The sequence below is a fragment of the Rhopalosiphum maidis genome, chromosome 3 (genome assembly GCF_003676215.2).
Source record: "Rhopalosiphum maidis isolate BTI-1 chromosome 3, ASM367621v3, whole genome shotgun sequence".
NCBI lineage: Eukaryota > Metazoa > Arthropoda > Insecta > Hemiptera > Aphididae > Rhopalosiphum > Rhopalosiphum maidis.
Genome location: NC_040879.1, coordinates 30,449,133 through 30,467,725, shown reverse-complemented (window position 1 = coordinate 30,467,725; position 18,593 = coordinate 30,449,133). Strand labels below are relative to the sequence as shown.

Sequence of the window (18,593 nt, the reverse complement as noted above, 5' to 3'; positions counted from 1 at the left end):
TATTTTATTGTATTATATTAGCCAGATGTATTATTATGTTATTGGTCGGATTCACTTAAAAGTTTAAATATAATATATTGTGTGTATTTAGTTAAAAATGTTTATAGAAACTTAGAAATTGCTAAGATTATTTTTTTTTTATCAGAAATAAAATAATATTTTAACGATTTTTTTCGTTTAGGGCCACCTCAAGTTGGGATGGATCATCGCTATTGTATTCTTCTACGAAGCATTTATACACCCGGCTAAAATGGGTGACATCGATTATGTGTATAACGCCAGCGATGCCGCCAACTATGCGGCTTTCGCACCAATATATTGGTGCATATTTTTCAGTTGGATAATATTTGTTTCGTACACGGGCAATGGAGGTACGTTATTGTTTGAATAAATAATTATTGTGGCACTACAGTAGGACAAAGTTCTATAATATATGCAACCAAGGGCGGGTACTGACATAATCGCCAAAATTATTTAGTAATTTCAGTTCACTAGTAATTTTCATGAAATATAAATGAAAGTGTAAGACTACCATAACAAATTATAAAATTATAATCCCTGACCCCATGGAAAACTCTCGTGGCTCATGTACAAGAAAATTATATAACGTAACCGACACTTATTATCTTCAATAATTTCGTATTTTTACAATTAAAACAGTTTGAAAAATAATCCCAAAACATGTTTCGAGATTTTTAAGTGCAACTTTTCATTTTTATTTTTGTACCTAAGTCATGTTTCCAAGGAATCTCCAGTATTATATTAGAAATACAAAAGTATATTTAATGGTCATTTTTTTTCTTCAATGACAACCAACGAAAAACGTCGCACACGTCATACACAGAATGTGTAATTTTCAAATTATAAAATTAAATCTGCATCAAAATACATCAAGAATGTTTAATTGTGGTTTCACCTAATAACATAATAATGAGATAGGACTGATAGAAGTAAAAACAAAATACGTGTAATACTTCTCAAAATATCAATAATAGGATTCACTTCTAAATAAATAACTCGCTGTGTACCTATAACAAATAATACGTAATAATAATAATATAATGTCTATAAGTGGCTATATAACTATATTTGTATTTTAAAAATTTGGATACTATTTTTTTATTATTGCAAATTTTTTTTTTCTATGATAATCTGTATATCTTTAATTTCACAATCGTCAATCAGTTGCATCGGAGTATTTTGGTTGATTAAATATTTTGGTATATACCTAATATACTACGTATATTTATACAATTTTTGTAAAAAATATACAGATTTTTTATTAGAAATAACACTGTTTTATAAAATAATTAAACATAACATTTTTTTTTTGAAAACAAAAATATCGACTTAGACCAATAGCCGTAGTATATAAATCGAACATTTATGTTTTTTTTTAAATTAGTACCTATCATGCTCGCCGCTTGTTTTTTTATAACAGCCTGTGGGCTGTAATGAGTCAGAAAACATATATTTATTCGTAACCAAACTACCTTGTGCTATTTTTTCCACATATATTTTTATATTTATTTTATTCGACTAAAGTACCTATTATATTCAATTCAGTTGTGGGTTTATAAAAATATACGTAACCCAAATGGCCTAATAAATAATTTCGCTACAAATTAATATATTTGAATTCGGTTTTTCAAATAGTGATGCAATTCTCATTTGACTTAACAATTTTCAGTAATCATTTTACTATAGGTAGTATCCAACTGATAACTTTTATCCTAGAAACCTATTCGTCTTGTTCATTTTAAATATTTTTTTTCGAGTTTGAAATAATTAGGTTGCGCAGACTTGCATACTATTTTTGTATCAACTTTATCTCTTAGAGTATTTTACGTACTTAACCAATAACATTTTTAGAATCAAATCATAGAAGCCGCTACAAAAAAAAAAAAAAGGAAATATATAAAACTTTTGTTGTTATTGTAATTCCTAATTAGTAACTATTTTTATTAAAAAATAGATAGCCATGAATAATTATTATTGTCTCTTTCCTCTTTGTATCTTTTGTTAATTTTATATTTTGTTAATTTTTTAACGTTGTCCTTTGTATTTTGACATATTATTTCATAGATGCATAAATAATTATACAGAACAATATGTAATTATTATCCGCATTAATCATTTATAAATTATAATGAATAAATGTTCTTTTAATAAATTAAACTGCAGACACGTCACTTTCGTTGTGTGAATTTGCCTGTGACAACTTGAAAATAAATTACCCAACCTATAACAGATGAAAAGAAATTCGTATTAATTAGTGATAGTTATATTTCAAACATTTATCTCGATTTTCGTCCAAATAAAGTTAACTATAGTTGTAACTTGTATTTGTGGTATTTATATAATACAGATAGTTTGTAATTATGCAATTTTCTTTTTGGCGTTTACATCTATAGACAATGTAGTAACACAGCCCTGAAGTATATCAGGTTATTTATTGACAGGTTCGTATTATTTAAGTTTTTCCCCGTGCCTATGCTTATATAGGTATTAGGTAACCTACACATACTTAGATGTTTAATTTACAAATGGTTATTGTTTATAATCATTTCATCGCATTTTACTCGTATATTATTATTATTATATATTTATTTTAGGTGTTGTATCTTCGATGTTTTCATGGAAAGGATTTATCGTGTGCACACGGCTATCCTACACGTTCTACTTGACACAATTTCCTGTATTTTTCTACAACGTCGGAAGCCATCGTTCAGCGTTGGAATACAGTTTTGGATTGATTGTAAGTATAATATATTTTATGTACTCAAAATAGTTGTCTAGTTTACTAGCCTGATTTACATTTACTCCCATCGGCCATCACTTATGCATTAGACACCTCACGTATTTGATATTCGTTTATGCGTTTAAACTTTCGTCGTCGAAAATATGAGTAATCTCTGTGTAGTGATATATAGATACATTACTTTGTTATGGTCAGTTATAAAAAGGCATTAAACTGTTAAATAAACAACAGGGTATTTATGTGATTAGGTATTATAATAGCAAATAGGTATCGTAGAAAGAGAACTTACAGTTATGTCTTATAATCTGCGCCTCATTATACCCCCAAAAGTAATCAAATGTTGTTTATTTATTCGAAAACTGTCAGAGCTATTCAGTGTTGGAATTTTTCTAATCGTACAAATAATTGTACCTATCACGATTAAGTATATTTTTAAATTTTGTCGAGAAAAACTAACAGAAAAGTCTAAAGAGAAAAATTCGACGAACCAGAATACTCTGGCATTTATTTATTTCGTATTTTTTTAAATACAATATCACAAAATAATTATTGAAATTATATTTAAATACTTAACTTTACCTATTACTTAAAAAAAAAATAACAAAATAAAAAGCCACTCAAGTAAACAAGAAAGAAATATTTATAACTAACAGAATAGGTATTATTTTATAATTAAATAGTTTAAATTGTGATTTCAAGTCAGATCTGTATAATATAACTTATAACGGTTATTAAAGAGTGACTAACGGCCATGACTGTTAGTTTTTTCACAATATCAACATTTGTACTCAACAAAACATCTATTCTATTTCTATTTCGATTCAAAAAGTCTGAATATTTTAAATTGACAATATTCAGTTTTGCATACTCGACCAGACGCGAGAATATTATATATTCGCATAAATTGCTCATAATGTTATGTGCACCTACTACCTATATCAATAATTTAATTTTAAACGAAAAAAAATCCCCGATTTATTTCCTAATTTTTATTGACAACATTATATATTTATGTATTTGTAATTTGTGTACAAAGCAACAATGAACAACAATAGGTAATAATGATAAAAAAACGACAGTTTTGTGCGCACCACAATGTGTATATATATAATATATATATGCAAAGTAAGATTTAATATTAAATGTATGACGATCGCAACTTATATATCAGTTTTGCGTCTGGACACTAATAATTATTATTATTGCGATTTGTGAATAATATAAAGTCGACCATTGCGTAAAATCGATCAAAATACAGACCTGCGGGCACACTTAAATAACCTATACCGGCTATATCGTTCCAATACAATACCGTTGTGGGTAGATGGTATTGTAACGTGTACATCGAGTGATATATTGTACACGCTGTATGCTAATATATTTATCCAAATATACACAGCGACAGTATCGTTTATAACGATATAATCTGTCTCCACAAAATTTATTCGCAAGGTCCAACCCAGAAAATCTTGGCATAAGTGTGCAGCGACGCAGCGTGCTTATTGGATATAGCTAGGTAGTATATATAGTAAATACCTACTTATTACCTATATTATACTATATAATATACAAGACTACTACGAATTTAAATGCCCTGACGTGATTATTGATTAGCATGGTTAGCAATAAAATCTTTAAAAAATGATCAAAGACTTAGGTCTTGGTTTAATGAAGGTGGCTTATACCTACCGTCTTACCGCAGTCTGGTTTACACATTACACCATCATTTATTGATAACATTTTATAATTCATAATGATTCCTTTTTTCATGTGTAATTTTTCACCTTTTATCAGTTGAATTATTGATTACAATGATTATTTCTAAATGTAACTAAAATTATGTTGAAAATCGTTAAATAATATTTTTACAAACTGAAAAATCAAATCGTCAATAATAAGTTTTAATTTTACTTATTGTTAACTTTTAATAAGTTAATAGTACATTAGGTACAAATTTTAAATTCCAAGGTGCATATGGTCCACCACTTAAAAACCGCCCCACTATCGATAATTATACAACATAGGTATCTATATTATTATATTGTAATATTTCACCAACGACGTGCGTTTTTTACCACACAGGTTAACATCAAGGAGATCCTGGCCATCGTCCTGGTGTCCGTGGCGCTTACCTTAGCCGTTGAAATGCCATTCAACAACATCAGAACGTCGTTCGTGAAGAAGTCCATGCGCGAGACGAAAGCGCCGACTGCCGCCGCCGCCGCCGTAGGAGGCGACACAGAGTCGCGTCGTAACCGATGAGATTTCTTCGAGGGCGCATTATTATTATTTTAATAATCATTATTTATCCGTCATCTCGCGGTCATCGATCACATCGTTCATCACACATACGCGTACACACCGTTAAGCTCAACATTTCCATTTAGCATTTTAGACTTAATTAAATATAGGATCACTCTCGTTCATTTAACACAAATCCGTTCACGCGGGTGTTTTAAAAACCAACGCGTTTAGTACTTTACATTTCCTTTAGTTTAAAATATGCAGCACTCTCCTCATAATAATATCATAACAGTCGCTCACTCGCGTCGTCGATTCACAAATTATTTGCTTATTGTTTCAACACATCATTAGACTGAATCCACGCGCAACGCAATCGTCGACTTGCCCTGCGCGCTGTCGTAGTAAATTTTAGTATCGATGGATAGTTTATAGCGTACAAAAATGTTAAGCTCAATAATTTTATTATTATTATTTTTTTTTAACATTAAACTTGCCATTTTAACAAACTGGTGTACTTATAGGTTATAATATTACATGTACATACGATTCGGTATAGAATTAGTTATTTATCATTATTATTATTATTATTATTATAATCACCATCAACGTACTATATAATTAATGAACTTGTATTACTCATAATAATGAAGTTCTAAATGCATAATATTTATTTATTTGTCATATAATAATTTCGGGTGTTATAAAAATAAAACCATTATACATTAAACCTATTTATATATCATGTACTATATATTATATTATGTTTGTAGTTTTTAATAATAAAAAAAAAAATAAACTAAAAATATATTAAGTGTTGAACAATTGTTTGTTTCTTACTTCAGCCACTTCAGGAATTTCAATTTTTAACCACTTTGTGATATGTTTGAATTTTTATCATTACTAGCACTTATATTTATTCTGTAAGTAGAGCTTTATAATATATTATTTATTATGAAATCAATCATAATATTATATTATTCAGCAATATTTAAAAATAAACAAGATTTTCAGTTAATATTTCAAAAATAATTATTAATGTATTAGATGCGAAATTAAATCTTTTATTCATATTAAATGACAAGTTTATATTAATACTAAATTAATTACTTAACAACTTCATACTAATATAGTATTATACCTAATTATTAAAATATATATAAACTTAAATTATATATTCAAACAATCAATTTTCAAATAAACCTTATACAACAATTATTTTTGTAATAAATACATTTTTTATAACAAACATTAATTGTTTTTAATTAATTTTTGTATAGTAAATTTAATGTTAATAAAATGCAATTTTTTTTTTTAATGAAAAAATGAAAAAAAAAATAGATTAATTATCAAAAAAAAAAAAAAATTACAATCCAAATAAAATTTTAAATTAAATTAACACAAAATATAAGAAAAATAAAATAAAATCAAAACTAAACTCAAAATAAATCAAATAATAAAAAAATGTTATATAAATATTATGCTACAAATGAATATATTATCCTCTTGAACACAATCATAGTAAGTTGACCCAATATCTTAACAAATAGCCTTCAGTTAGTTTATAAATAATTTCAAAAATATGTTTTTTTTTTTAAACTCATAAATAATTAACAAATAATATTTTGCAATAAATATTGCAATGTAATGGAGTTAAAAGTAATAATCATAATGATAAATATATATAAAAAAAAAAAAAAAAACTGTTGTACAAAAAAAATTAAACAATTAATTAAATGCAATTACCATAAATTCTTTGGCATTAGAGAACATTATAGATAGTTTACCCACATGAACTAATGAATACCCTGCATGTAATTGTATAGACCTAACAGAAATACGGTCTTTGACATCAAATATGTCATAAGAATTTGGATACGTCGATCGAACTAATAAATATCTATCATTTATAGGTGTTAGAGGTAAAAGATTTGATATTGCATCAATAGCTATTTTTTGTACCACTTCAAATTTGGATAGCATGGACTTTAAGAGGTCATACTGAAATATACTTTGATCAATATTATAATAAATATACTTTCTAGTACAGTCAAATGAAAATGTATCGCATTCAAGCCAAAATACTTTTAAGTATGAATCTATCTTTGTAATAAACGGAGTTGCAGAACCTGTGTTTTCTACACCAATGCAATTACTGGTCACTTTGAATTGAGAAACAGGCCCTAATAAGGGTATTTTTAATCTATTGTCTTGTGTACATCCTTTCATGTGATAAACAATTGCCAAATGTTCTGGTTTCATTCCTTTTTTCTTCTGAAAAGTAAAACATAATACATGTAAATATGTAATCAATATTTAATATTTAAATTCTACAGTATATGACTTAAATAGTAAATAATTATGATGCTGTACTTAACATAAAATGTTACCTACTAAACTTATATAAGTAGGGATAAGTAAGTTACAGCTGTAAAGTTAAATAATTGTTCTATGAAAATTTCCCTGAATTCAATTTTTTTATTTATTGGAATTTACTATGGATTTTAATTGTAAGAAAATGTATTTACGATTAGATATACCAAAATATTATAAATTAAGTTAGTTGATACCAACTATATTATTTCATTTCGTTTTAAAATCACTTGCAGACTGACAGTACAATTTATTAACTAATCCAGATTTTTGAAATAAGTTATATATTTACTACTAATAATTAATACATTTACCGTTTTTGTGATTCCAATCATGAGCCTATAATCTGAGCATTTCATGCTATCAACAATGCATCCTCTTGAACTAAATTTCAGTTCTTTAAATGTATTTCCTGTACTCAAATCAGTCACAAATAATGTACCAGTAGCTGGGTGTACCATTGCTAGCTTATGATCATATAAATCAAATTTAGTATCCCGATGGTCATTTAAGAACTTTGCGTCATAATCATCTTTATTCAAGCCATAATCAACAGATTTCTGTATCACTTTAAAAAAGCGTGGGGTGAATTCAGTTTTCTCAATTGAATAAACAAATATAATTGAACAAATTTCAAATACCAAGTACCTTTTGTTACCAATTACTTTGAGAGGATATAGTTTTGATTTAATTAATTCTTTTAATTTATCAAATATTTTCAAACATTTTTTTGTGATGGGATTATTTGCCCCATTTAAAACAATTACTTGAAGTGGTTGTTTGTTGAAGCAATTTATATTGACTATATAATCATCAGTACAATATGATTGTTCAGCACGCTGACGAGGTATATAAATGGTTGGAAAATCATTGTTTTTTATATTCTTTACTATCATTATATAATGATTAAATGTTAACCAATAATCACATAAAGGCCCAAATAATTTTTCTGAAGATGCTTCAGCATATCCTTTGCAATCTGAATCATGTCTCGATCTATCATGAAGACACCGGCTATAATCAATGACTCGTATATTGAAATTCTCACATATATTGGCCCAAATTTCATTTTGGTTTACATATAAACATCTCCAAATCTTACTAACAGATTTCAAGTTTAGTATATCATTAAAACTCAAGTGTAGGACAATTTTAGTGATGATTTCGAGTGGAAGTTGTTTAAAAAGATCTATGGATTCAGGTTCAGGGGATCTAAAAAAAAAAAAGTTTACATTATTAAAACAATACTTAATAGTTGCCTAATAATTATATAGGCAGTTGAATTATAGTCATTGTATTATCAAAAGCTATTATTATTAATCAGTGATGTTGATATATATATAGTGTTGATTGCTACATCAAGTATAGGTATATATAAATACATTTTATTTTTTATAAGATTCTATTTTAAAGAGGTATTAACTACTATCAAATAGTGACAGCATAACAAAATTATTCAGTTACAACAACTACAAATTATATTCTATTTCAAAAATTATTTTTGTGTGATTTATGAAAAATAGAAAATAAGTAAAAAAGAAAAAAAAGATAATTCATAATGATTTTGTAGTATTTATTGTTATTTTTGTAGTATTTTAGGGTTAATAGATAAACAAGTCTATATACAGTTGATGGTTGTAGTATAAATATATTCACCACTTATCTGGCCCAGCCCATGGTTCCAGATAATTGAAACATTTTTATTGAATATAATGTGTTAATTATGATCAATATTATTCAATAATATTTTCATAATCAAATTAAATTATTGTATTTAAATCTTTTAAAATATTGAAAATATTTTCTCCTCAACAAGGTAATGAGGGTAACCCCTTAAGTGCTCTGGACATTTATCAATAATCAATAATAAGATAATAAGTATGAAACAAACTACTATTGATATTTTTGAAAAGAGATAAAAAAATATATTTTATAATTTTATAATTAAATAGTGTAGAGTATCATGTTTTTCTTTTGATATTAGCAAATAATTTCTATGGTATGTATGCATCAATTAATAATTTGTGATCATAAAAATACAGTCACTAACAAATTTGTGTATCTTTTTTTTTATTTAGGTTTATCGGGACCTAATAACATAACCGATGTATCCAAATAAATAAAGTGGAGTGGACTATATTATATGAAAACTTAAGAGGACGCCATACTCACATGTGTTGTCTTTGTCTTACTAACGTACATCATAACAAATTTTCGTTCAGCAGAATACATTTTGTGATGTTAGTTTTAATATTAGAGTAAATTTACCTATTATCAAATTTAAAAGTATTAATATTATTATTTTAAAGTGAGTTATAGCTATGTAAAATATTACAACTTAAAAATGTTTATAACTCACTTTAAAATGTTAATATCAAAAAAAGCATATGTCATTGTCTAGATAATATCCTAACCTTTAAGGTAAATTTGCTCTAATATTAAAGCTAACATCACAAAATGTAATCTACTGAACAAAAATTTGTTATAATAAACGTTAGCAAGACAAAGACAATACATGTGGGTATGGCGTCCTCTTAAGTTATTTTGTTTAAGCAGTGTAAATTGTATGAATAATTTTCAAAGAAATTATTCATTTATTTTCACTCTTTATAGTAATATATGTATGAATGAATATGGTTAGGTTAGGTTTAATCAGTCCCTAAAATTTTGTGTAGTACACAATTTAAAAGTGTGTTATTTAAATTAAATCTTTATAATATTATGTTTAATTTAATAGCTTCACATTTTAATAATTATCTAATTAGTATATTCTACACAAACACACTGTTAGTACACACTAAGCAATAACGTTTAAAATATTTGTCGCTAAATCTCATTCTGCAAATGTAGAATGGTTAATTTCCTGTTATAACATTATGAAAACCTCAAGAAGTTCTTTATCACCAGATACCATTAAAAATTCTCTTTATATTCAATTTAATATGGTTATAGTCAATAATTTCAATCCACAACCAGCTGTATTAATATGGTTAGATAAAAAAGATAGACATACTAAAAAAAACATAACAAGAATACTATGAAGGTATTTTTCCCGAAGCTAAACATCAAAGAAACCAAAATTTATCAGAAGTTAATACTTGTATAATGTTCTAATAAAGTTAGTATTTAAAAATATCTGTTTTAAAAGTTCCTTTATTTTGATAAAATTTTACTACACTATTTTAAGACCATTGGTTTAAAACTAAAAGGTTAAAATAAAAAATGTTTAAAATATATTTAATTAAATTATATATATATATATACTTTTTTTTTGTAAGTAAATTAATAATAATTTAATTTATATTAAGTGTTATTGGTTGAAGAAGATAATCCATTAGCATTAGTGCTAGGTTTTTGAACATTGATTTTTTATTTAGATTTGACCAATTTGAGACTATGTGTATACTACAAAAATTTGAATATTTTAGGGCCTAGGTTGAATAATATTTGATTAAGATGGAAAAAAAAGTAAAACAATAACTTTCTTTCTATAAATATATGAAATTCAGCTCACATTCATAAGAAATCATGGTAGTAAAAGAAAAAAAACCATGAAATTGATACAAAGTGTAATATTGCTTAAACCTTGCATTGCGCTTATGACGGATGGCCTTTATTTAGCACAGAACAAGGATTTTCAGAAAGAACTTTGATTTTTTTTTAAAACTCAATGAAATTAATAGTCTTATGAAAAACAGCTATTTGTTATATGTTATATTAATCTTTTAAATAAATAAATTTATGAATAATAAATGAGAATTGTAAAACCCCTAATAAATTTTCAATAATCAAAAGAGACTTACACTTAGTATCCCATAATGTGAGGCTAAAAATAATAATAATATTTAACATAACTTTTAATGTAATTTTAAATCTAGAAAATGGAAAATTTTAACACAGGTAATAGCAGTATAGATGTTAAATCATAGGTTAGGTTAGGTTATTGTATTTTACATATAAACCACAATAAACCTTAGTTCTATCATGTTTAAAAGGTTAAGTCTCCAGTCATATCTATCAATTAATAATGTAGTTTAAACTTATTATTTTTATAGTAAATATAATTTTAAATCTTTTGATGATCATGATTTTTTATTCTAATCAAAAATTAAATATTTATAAACACAAATAGTTATCTAATCTATAAAACCATATGTTTTTATAGTTTGTTTGAAATTGATAAAATAAAATTTTAAAATAAATGAAAAACAAAATTTAATATACTGGGGTAATCGGCTATTCAATAAATTGCTTATGTGTTATAAGAAAATATTTTTATCATAGTAGTTTTAAAATACATACTATGCAGTATATAAAAAAAATTAAGTCAAGCTAATACCTTATCGACGTTTTTTCAAACATAATAATGTAGATATTGCAATTGAATAATATTCTAAAAACTTAAAATTGTCAAAAAATAATATCATTAAAATAATCAAGATTTCTTAAAACACACTTTACACTTAGGTTTTAAATTACCAGAATAAAAATTACATTGCATTAAAATTCAGCTTTAGTTATCAATTGTTGACTACAGTTATCAGTTGTTTGATGTCCCATAGTTACTCAGATACTGTTACTTAATGGATCATTTGGCACAGTTATCAATAGAATTTTTAATGCATTCTTAATTTATTATTTATAAACTATTGTATTATTTAATTTTACTTAAGAAAAAAACAAACATCAATAATATTTAAATACAATTAAATATAATAATTATTTTTTAAATACAATTGTATATATTAGCATTGGTAAGGATTTTATAATTTATATTCCGCATATCCACAATTGCACAACTATCTACAAGTTGTTAATATTTATTTAGTATTGCAAAACAAAGTACAATTTAAATATTTTAATAAAATGTCATTTCATGCCATATTAAAATCCAGTTAGTATGAAATACACTTAATTAAAACAAATATACACTATTTCTAAATAAATAATTTTTAAAATAACATTTACCATGCAATTGTTGTGTTTATATAATAAAGATAACACTTCTGAAGAAATATTTTAAATTAATAGACTATAAAATAGTTGATTAAAATCTTAATTTGGTTGTAAGTTTAATACACTGTTACTTAAGTAATTTAGACTTGATTAAATTAAAAAAATTAAAAATAAAACTAATTGATCGAACTTTTTTCTTAATATATTAGATGTAATATGTAATTATTAATGAATGAAAAATAACTTACTTCTTACTAGGTGGTATGCTTTCTGTTTTTATACCATCAATATTCATATTGTCTGATTCAGTTATTGCACAATCAATATTCATATCGTCTGATTTGGTAATTAGGTAATCAATATTCATATTGTCTGATTTAGTATTTACACAATCAATATTCATGTTGTCCAATTCTATTTGAACATTATCAATATTCATATTATTTGATTACGTTGTTAATCATAGACTTCTAGAAAAAAATTAATACAGATCTGAAAAAAACAAATATAAAATTAGTTATTCATTTTTATACCTACACATAATTATTATTAGTTATTTTATGAAATAACCTCAATTAAACCTAATCATTATGAAAAATTTACTGGACAAGACTGAAACAAAATCATAATAATATTAGGCAAGTATAGAAAAGTTTTGGTGATAATTAATCTTATGGACAAATCGCGAATGTTTTACTATGCTACACGCAAGGCAGTCAGAGACTACGAAATACAAATGTGAACTAGTGTACAATAATAATGAAAAAAAAAATACCTACACATGGAATTGTTATGCATTCTACAATCGAGACTGAACGAATGGCAATCTACGAAAACACGTTCGACAAAAGTGACCAGAACAAGCACCGATGTCTACACCGTTGTTTGCGGGGCAGACGAGAACAAAAAAAATCCTACGATAACATCGATTGGTGCGTATTGCATTATTATTATTACCTGAGAGGTGTTACCAGAAATAAACAAACTCTGTCCGATCGCACATCGCCGTCGTAATGATATGCACACCAGACACACGGGTATCGTCAACTGGGCGCACAACTGCACAAGTATTATAAGGTGCCTCTACTAATAATAATTATTGCGTTACATCAGCGGTCGATAAGAGTTCGACGAAACGATCAATAAAAAGTCCAACGACTTGTTGAACGGCGCACGAACGAAATGTACGTCGACAACGGCGATGATAATAACATAATAATATAACGAAGAGACAACAACAATAACAGCAACAACGATGACAATAGCGTGCGTGTGTACGACGATTGTGACGCGAGGTTACGTACTTACGTCTGTGCGTGCGTATGTGTGTGTGTGTGTGTGTGTGTGCGCGCGAGTGTAATCGCGGTCAAACAACAACAGCGATTGAAGCGCGAACGACGGACGGAACAAAACAAAATAATAATAATAATAATAATAATAAAGACGATTGCTGCGTGTCGCGTATGGTGTTCTGGTCCGACCGAGGAGAAAAGAATAAATAATCGAACACGCTAATGTTATTATTATTATTATTATTATTATGAACAGCGCACACTGGTACGACGAACTCGCTGCGTTCGACGACAACGAACGGTAAAAGTCACATTCGTGGGGAGGGAGACGAATAATAATAATAATAATAATTACACGTTATCGGGGCTCGGGTCGCGGTGTGGAATTCGTCGAATTCGACAACATTAATTTGTCAGAGCAGCGAACAACACAGATTAAAAACGGGTCGCGCGACGCGAACGATCTGATATTTTCACACGCACTCGAAATTTCGACGTAAAGTTTCGGTCGCAAACGACGGAAGCGCTGCTGGCGGGTACGGGCCACGACGTTATCGCCACCGCAATATTGGCTTTCTATAGTTTTTTACGCACTTACGAAAACAAAATAATAATAATTTATTACAAGTAAAATACTAATATGATGAACAGTTCACGAGAGGAGTTAACGTTGATCGTTACGATGTTATTATTTTCATATACAATGGCAAAGATGTCCCAGCAAAACAGAAACGAATTAAAATTGGTAAAAAAAAAAAAACTTGCTAGTATTCATTGAATAGGTTGTTTTTTTCTCGTAAATACATAGTTGAAGAAACAATGTTTTTACATCAACAAACAATTACATTCTTAAAGCTATTCAGTTTTCAAAATTAAACTGATCAGCAACAAACTTTAATATTATTACAAATACAAATGGTTTTACATCATTACATTTTATATTGAGATTTCGAAAATATTTATTAATTTCCTGTTTGGTGTTAAATGTATAAAAACAATTCTAATCATAAAATTATCACTTTTAATAATTGCTTATTTAAATTAAATCATCCTAATAATTGACCACTTTAAAGATCAATTTAATTAAATATAATTTAAAAAATTATTGTGCATAGTAGTTATAGAATAAATGTCAATGACTTCATTATGATTTTAATTTTAATCATAACTTATCTATTATATTAATTATAGTTCAAAGAAAAAAATTACAACATATCATATATATATATATATATATATATAGTATACATTGCTCTTTTGATACTATATGTTAAACAACAAATAGTCCAATATAGTTTCTACTAATTATGCTTGACTGTACACATTAATTTGTATAACTAGATTAAGTTTCTTTGATGCTAATTATTCTTAATTTAACACATTTTAATTATAATTTTCTATTTTAACCTTTAAAACTTAATTCATGTACTTCTATAACAAATTCAAACTCCACAATATTTTTCTGATTATGATGAGAAGTAAAATAAAATGATTCAATTTATGCAATTTATACATTTTTTTCTTTTAATAGTTTTATTTAAATTAATATATTAGTATTTTAGAAAATAAAATATAATGTATTTACAATCTGGACATATTAAGTATTGGTGTTATTTACTGTAAATAATACATAATGTTTTTTATATATTTAATAATATACATTATATTCAATAAGCAAATACTACTTTTTTCTATATATTTATTAAACTTATTTATCTTTAATTTTTAAATAAATGTCAAACTTGGCAAATAACAAAATTAATTTTTCTTATCTTCCGGCTTTAACTTCTATAATTATTATTTAAATTTTAAACAAGTATGATAGTATTGAGAACATTTATAAAATATTAAAATAAATGTTTATATATTTTGTTTAGAAAATTATTTGGAGGCTTAGAGAAAAATGAAAAACATTGAGGTACAACAATGTAAAGAGTATTTGTTAAGGGTATTAAAAGCCTTCCAATAGATACAAAATGTATTGTAAGTAATGTTTTTATTTTAAGGAATTATTTAAATAATCAAAATATATCTTAATTTTTAAATAGGTCTTAGCTACAGTTGAAAATGCAGTTATTCTCCAAGACTAGTTAAATTATGATACGCTCGTGTTAGTTTTCAGAAGTATCGAGTATGGACGATGAATATGCTTCAAGTATAACAACAGAGGTTAATAATATCTATTTAATTTATGTTTATATTATATTTACTGTAAGTGATATACTGATAATATAATCAGATATTATATATTTTTTATATAATTTGTGATACAATGTTATAAGTTGAGTTGAAACTAATATAAAATTATTATTTTTACTTCATTAAAATGATATTAAACAGAGGCACCAGGTTTAGAAAATATCATGGGGCTCACTATTTTATAAACACATGTACAGTTTTATTTAAATAATTACTAAACATTACTAATTGTTGTAGTTATTTGTTGTTTTGTATGTTATAATATTTTAATAGTATTAGAAATTTCAATTTTAAAGGGTTGAGCTCCACCTTATCAAGTTCATGGGGGACTGCAGCCCCCGTACTCGGCGATCCTGATGTTAAATCAACTACTCTTTATTAATTTTTAAGAGGATGCTATACAATATGCTACTTATACGTGTTGTCTTCATTTTACAAATGTACAATGTACATCATACCAAATTTGTACTCAGCATAATTAACTTTATGTTGTTAGCTTTAATTTAAAAAAAAATTGACCCATGATATAACTTAATGGACATTATATGTTATTTCTTATTAGTTTTTTAAAATATTAAATTTATAAGTGAGTTGTAATCATGTAACTAACTAAAATTTAAAAATGCTTATAATTCGCTTAAAAATTTAAATATATAAAAATTTACGAGAGATAACATTATTATACTATGATGCTTTTACCATTAAGTTTGATAATAGAACAATTTATTCTGATATTAAAGCTAACAATACAAAATCAGTTCTATTCAATGCATATTTGCTATATTGTATGTTTGTAAACACACAAGAGTGTAGCATCCTTTTAATATAACACCTTAAGAAAAAAAAAATAATTATGTAATTGACTAACTTAAATAGAATTACTAAATGTATAACATATATCAATAAAATGTTTTCTCTTGATCTAACATCATTTAAATTTTAAATTCAGTGTACTTGTGTAAAAAAAATTGTATACAAAGATACATTATAAAATAATAAGCCAAAATAGATACTCAGATCCAGTTTGGGGCATTTCACTCTTCATATGATTGACCACAAGATATAAGAGATATTTAAATTTCAATAAATGTTTAATGTATCTTATTTAAAAAAATTAATAAAGATTCTGAGTAAAGATCAAGTTTAAATCATAATTAATCACTCATTTTAACACCACACTAAGAATGTATTTTATTTAATTTTTAACGCTCTTCTACACAAAAGTGTTCACATACATTTTTAACAATAAATAATATATTCATTGCAAAACTAATATATTTTTTTTTACTTTGGATCAATACTTAAAACATGAATTGCTTATAAAATAAATTTGTCTTTAATATTTTTATTATTATAAGTAGATAAGTATAATATTATAATAGTATAAATAATAGGCTTATTTGAATTGAAAAATGCTATTGCATAACATTCAAGACTCTTAATGTTATAATTATTAATTACTTATCCATAATAAAATATTTTTATATAATTTTATTTCCAGATATCTCACTGACAATAATCAAGAATAAAGGAATGAACTAGTTGCATTTGATTTCAACATCAGTTTAAAATTAAATAAGTCAATTAAGCAAACATTTTTAATTAATTTTGTGTTATTTCATTTTTGTTTAGATATTTTTAGTTATTTTTGTTTGTATTAAAACTCTAGTTTTATGATTTAACTGAATCAATCTAAAACGATTGTTAAGTATAATTAAATCAAAAACAAATGTTAATTAATGTTTAAGTTTAAATTATGAAAATAACAGATTACAATATAATAATAACTTATTCTATTAGAAATTAAAAAAAAAAAAACTGCTACACCATAAATATTTTCTTTTATATAATTTAAACATATGGTATTTTAACTTAGGCTAAAATCTTAGTGCTTTTGTTTTTCCCAAAACAGTTTTTAAAAACAATCAATGAATGTAAAACATTGTCTTAATGATTTTATTTTCTGAGTATTTTAGTGCTTGCAATTATTAAGTAATAACTAATAACCAATATATTGGATAATGATTTAATAATAATTTATATAATATTTTATTATGATACATATTGTGATTTAATATTGTATAAATAAAATATTTTTGTATAAAAATGTATCAGATAAATAAATAGATACATAATACATATATTATATTTTTAGGAAAAATACTAGACAATATTCTCTATTTAATGAAGAAATATTACTTTATTTTTAGACATATAAATAATAAATTAAAATAATAGATCAATAATTTAAAGTACCTTTAAATATTAGTTGTTACAAGTTCATAATAAGTTAGGAATCACAAAAATATTTCATGAACATTTTTAACTTAAAACCATGATAAATAAATAACTTGTCAGTTTAAACTTAAAAGTAAGCTTATTTGTGGTTTTTAATTATTTAGATATCCTTTTCAAATTATATTATAATTAAAATAAGGTATGATTACATTTTGGGAATGTCTTGCTAAAAAAAAAAGTATAAAGGTTTCCCCCCCCCCATTAAATGTAATAACTATCAATATTAAGAGGATGCCATACCCACATGTGTTGTCTCTGTCTTACTTATGTATATAATAACAAATATGCGTTCAGCGAAACACATTTTGTAATGTTAGTTTTAATATTGAGTAAATTTACCTATTACTAAATTCAAAGAAAGAATAATATCAATAAAAGTATATGTCATTATTTAGATAATATTTATGCATACTTGTTACTATATATGTTAGTAAGGTAGAGACAACACATGTGGGTATGGCATCCTCTTAAGA

General features: G+C 25.5%; 2 protein-coding genes and 1 long non-coding RNA gene across 3 annotated transcripts in view; 2 read left to right on the top strand and 1 right to left on the bottom strand.

Moving 5' to 3' along the window:
- Positions 1-5,717, top strand: part of LOC113557497 (nose resistant to fluoxetine protein 6-like) — a 61,193-nt gene extending 55,476 nt beyond the window's left edge. Inside the window, exons 11-13 of the mRNA XM_026963055.1 lie at positions 182-371; positions 2,616-2,758; positions 4,844-5,717. Of these exons, the coding sequence (XP_026818856.1) occupies positions 182-371; positions 2,616-2,758; positions 4,844-5,023 (513 nt within the window). The 3' untranslated portion in view covers positions 5,024-5,717. The remainder of the gene's footprint in view (positions 1-181; positions 372-2,615; positions 2,759-4,843) is intronic.
- A 664-nt stretch (positions 5,718-6,381) lies between these two features.
- LOC113557239 lies at positions 6,382-13,885 on the bottom strand. Its single transcript, XM_026962649.1, has 4 exons — positions 13,289-13,885; positions 12,580-12,823; positions 7,690-8,587; positions 6,382-7,276 (listed from the first exon to the last, which is right to left on the bottom strand). Exons 2-4 carry the CDS (start codon positions 12,768-12,770, stop codon positions 6,731-6,733), a joined length of 1,635 nt encoding a protein of 544 aa, XP_026818450.1. The 5' UTR covers positions 12,771-12,823; positions 13,289-13,885; the 3' UTR covers positions 6,382-6,730.
- Positions 13,886-13,980: 95 nt separating this feature from the next.
- On the top strand, positions 13,981-17,610 carry LOC113557240. Its single transcript, XR_003405580.1, has 4 exons — positions 13,981-14,368; positions 15,501-15,606; positions 15,672-15,792; positions 17,324-17,610. It is a non-coding gene; the product is annotated as an uncharacterized LOC113557240 (long non-coding RNA).
- The last annotated feature ends 983 nt before the right edge of the window (positions 17,611-18,593 follow it).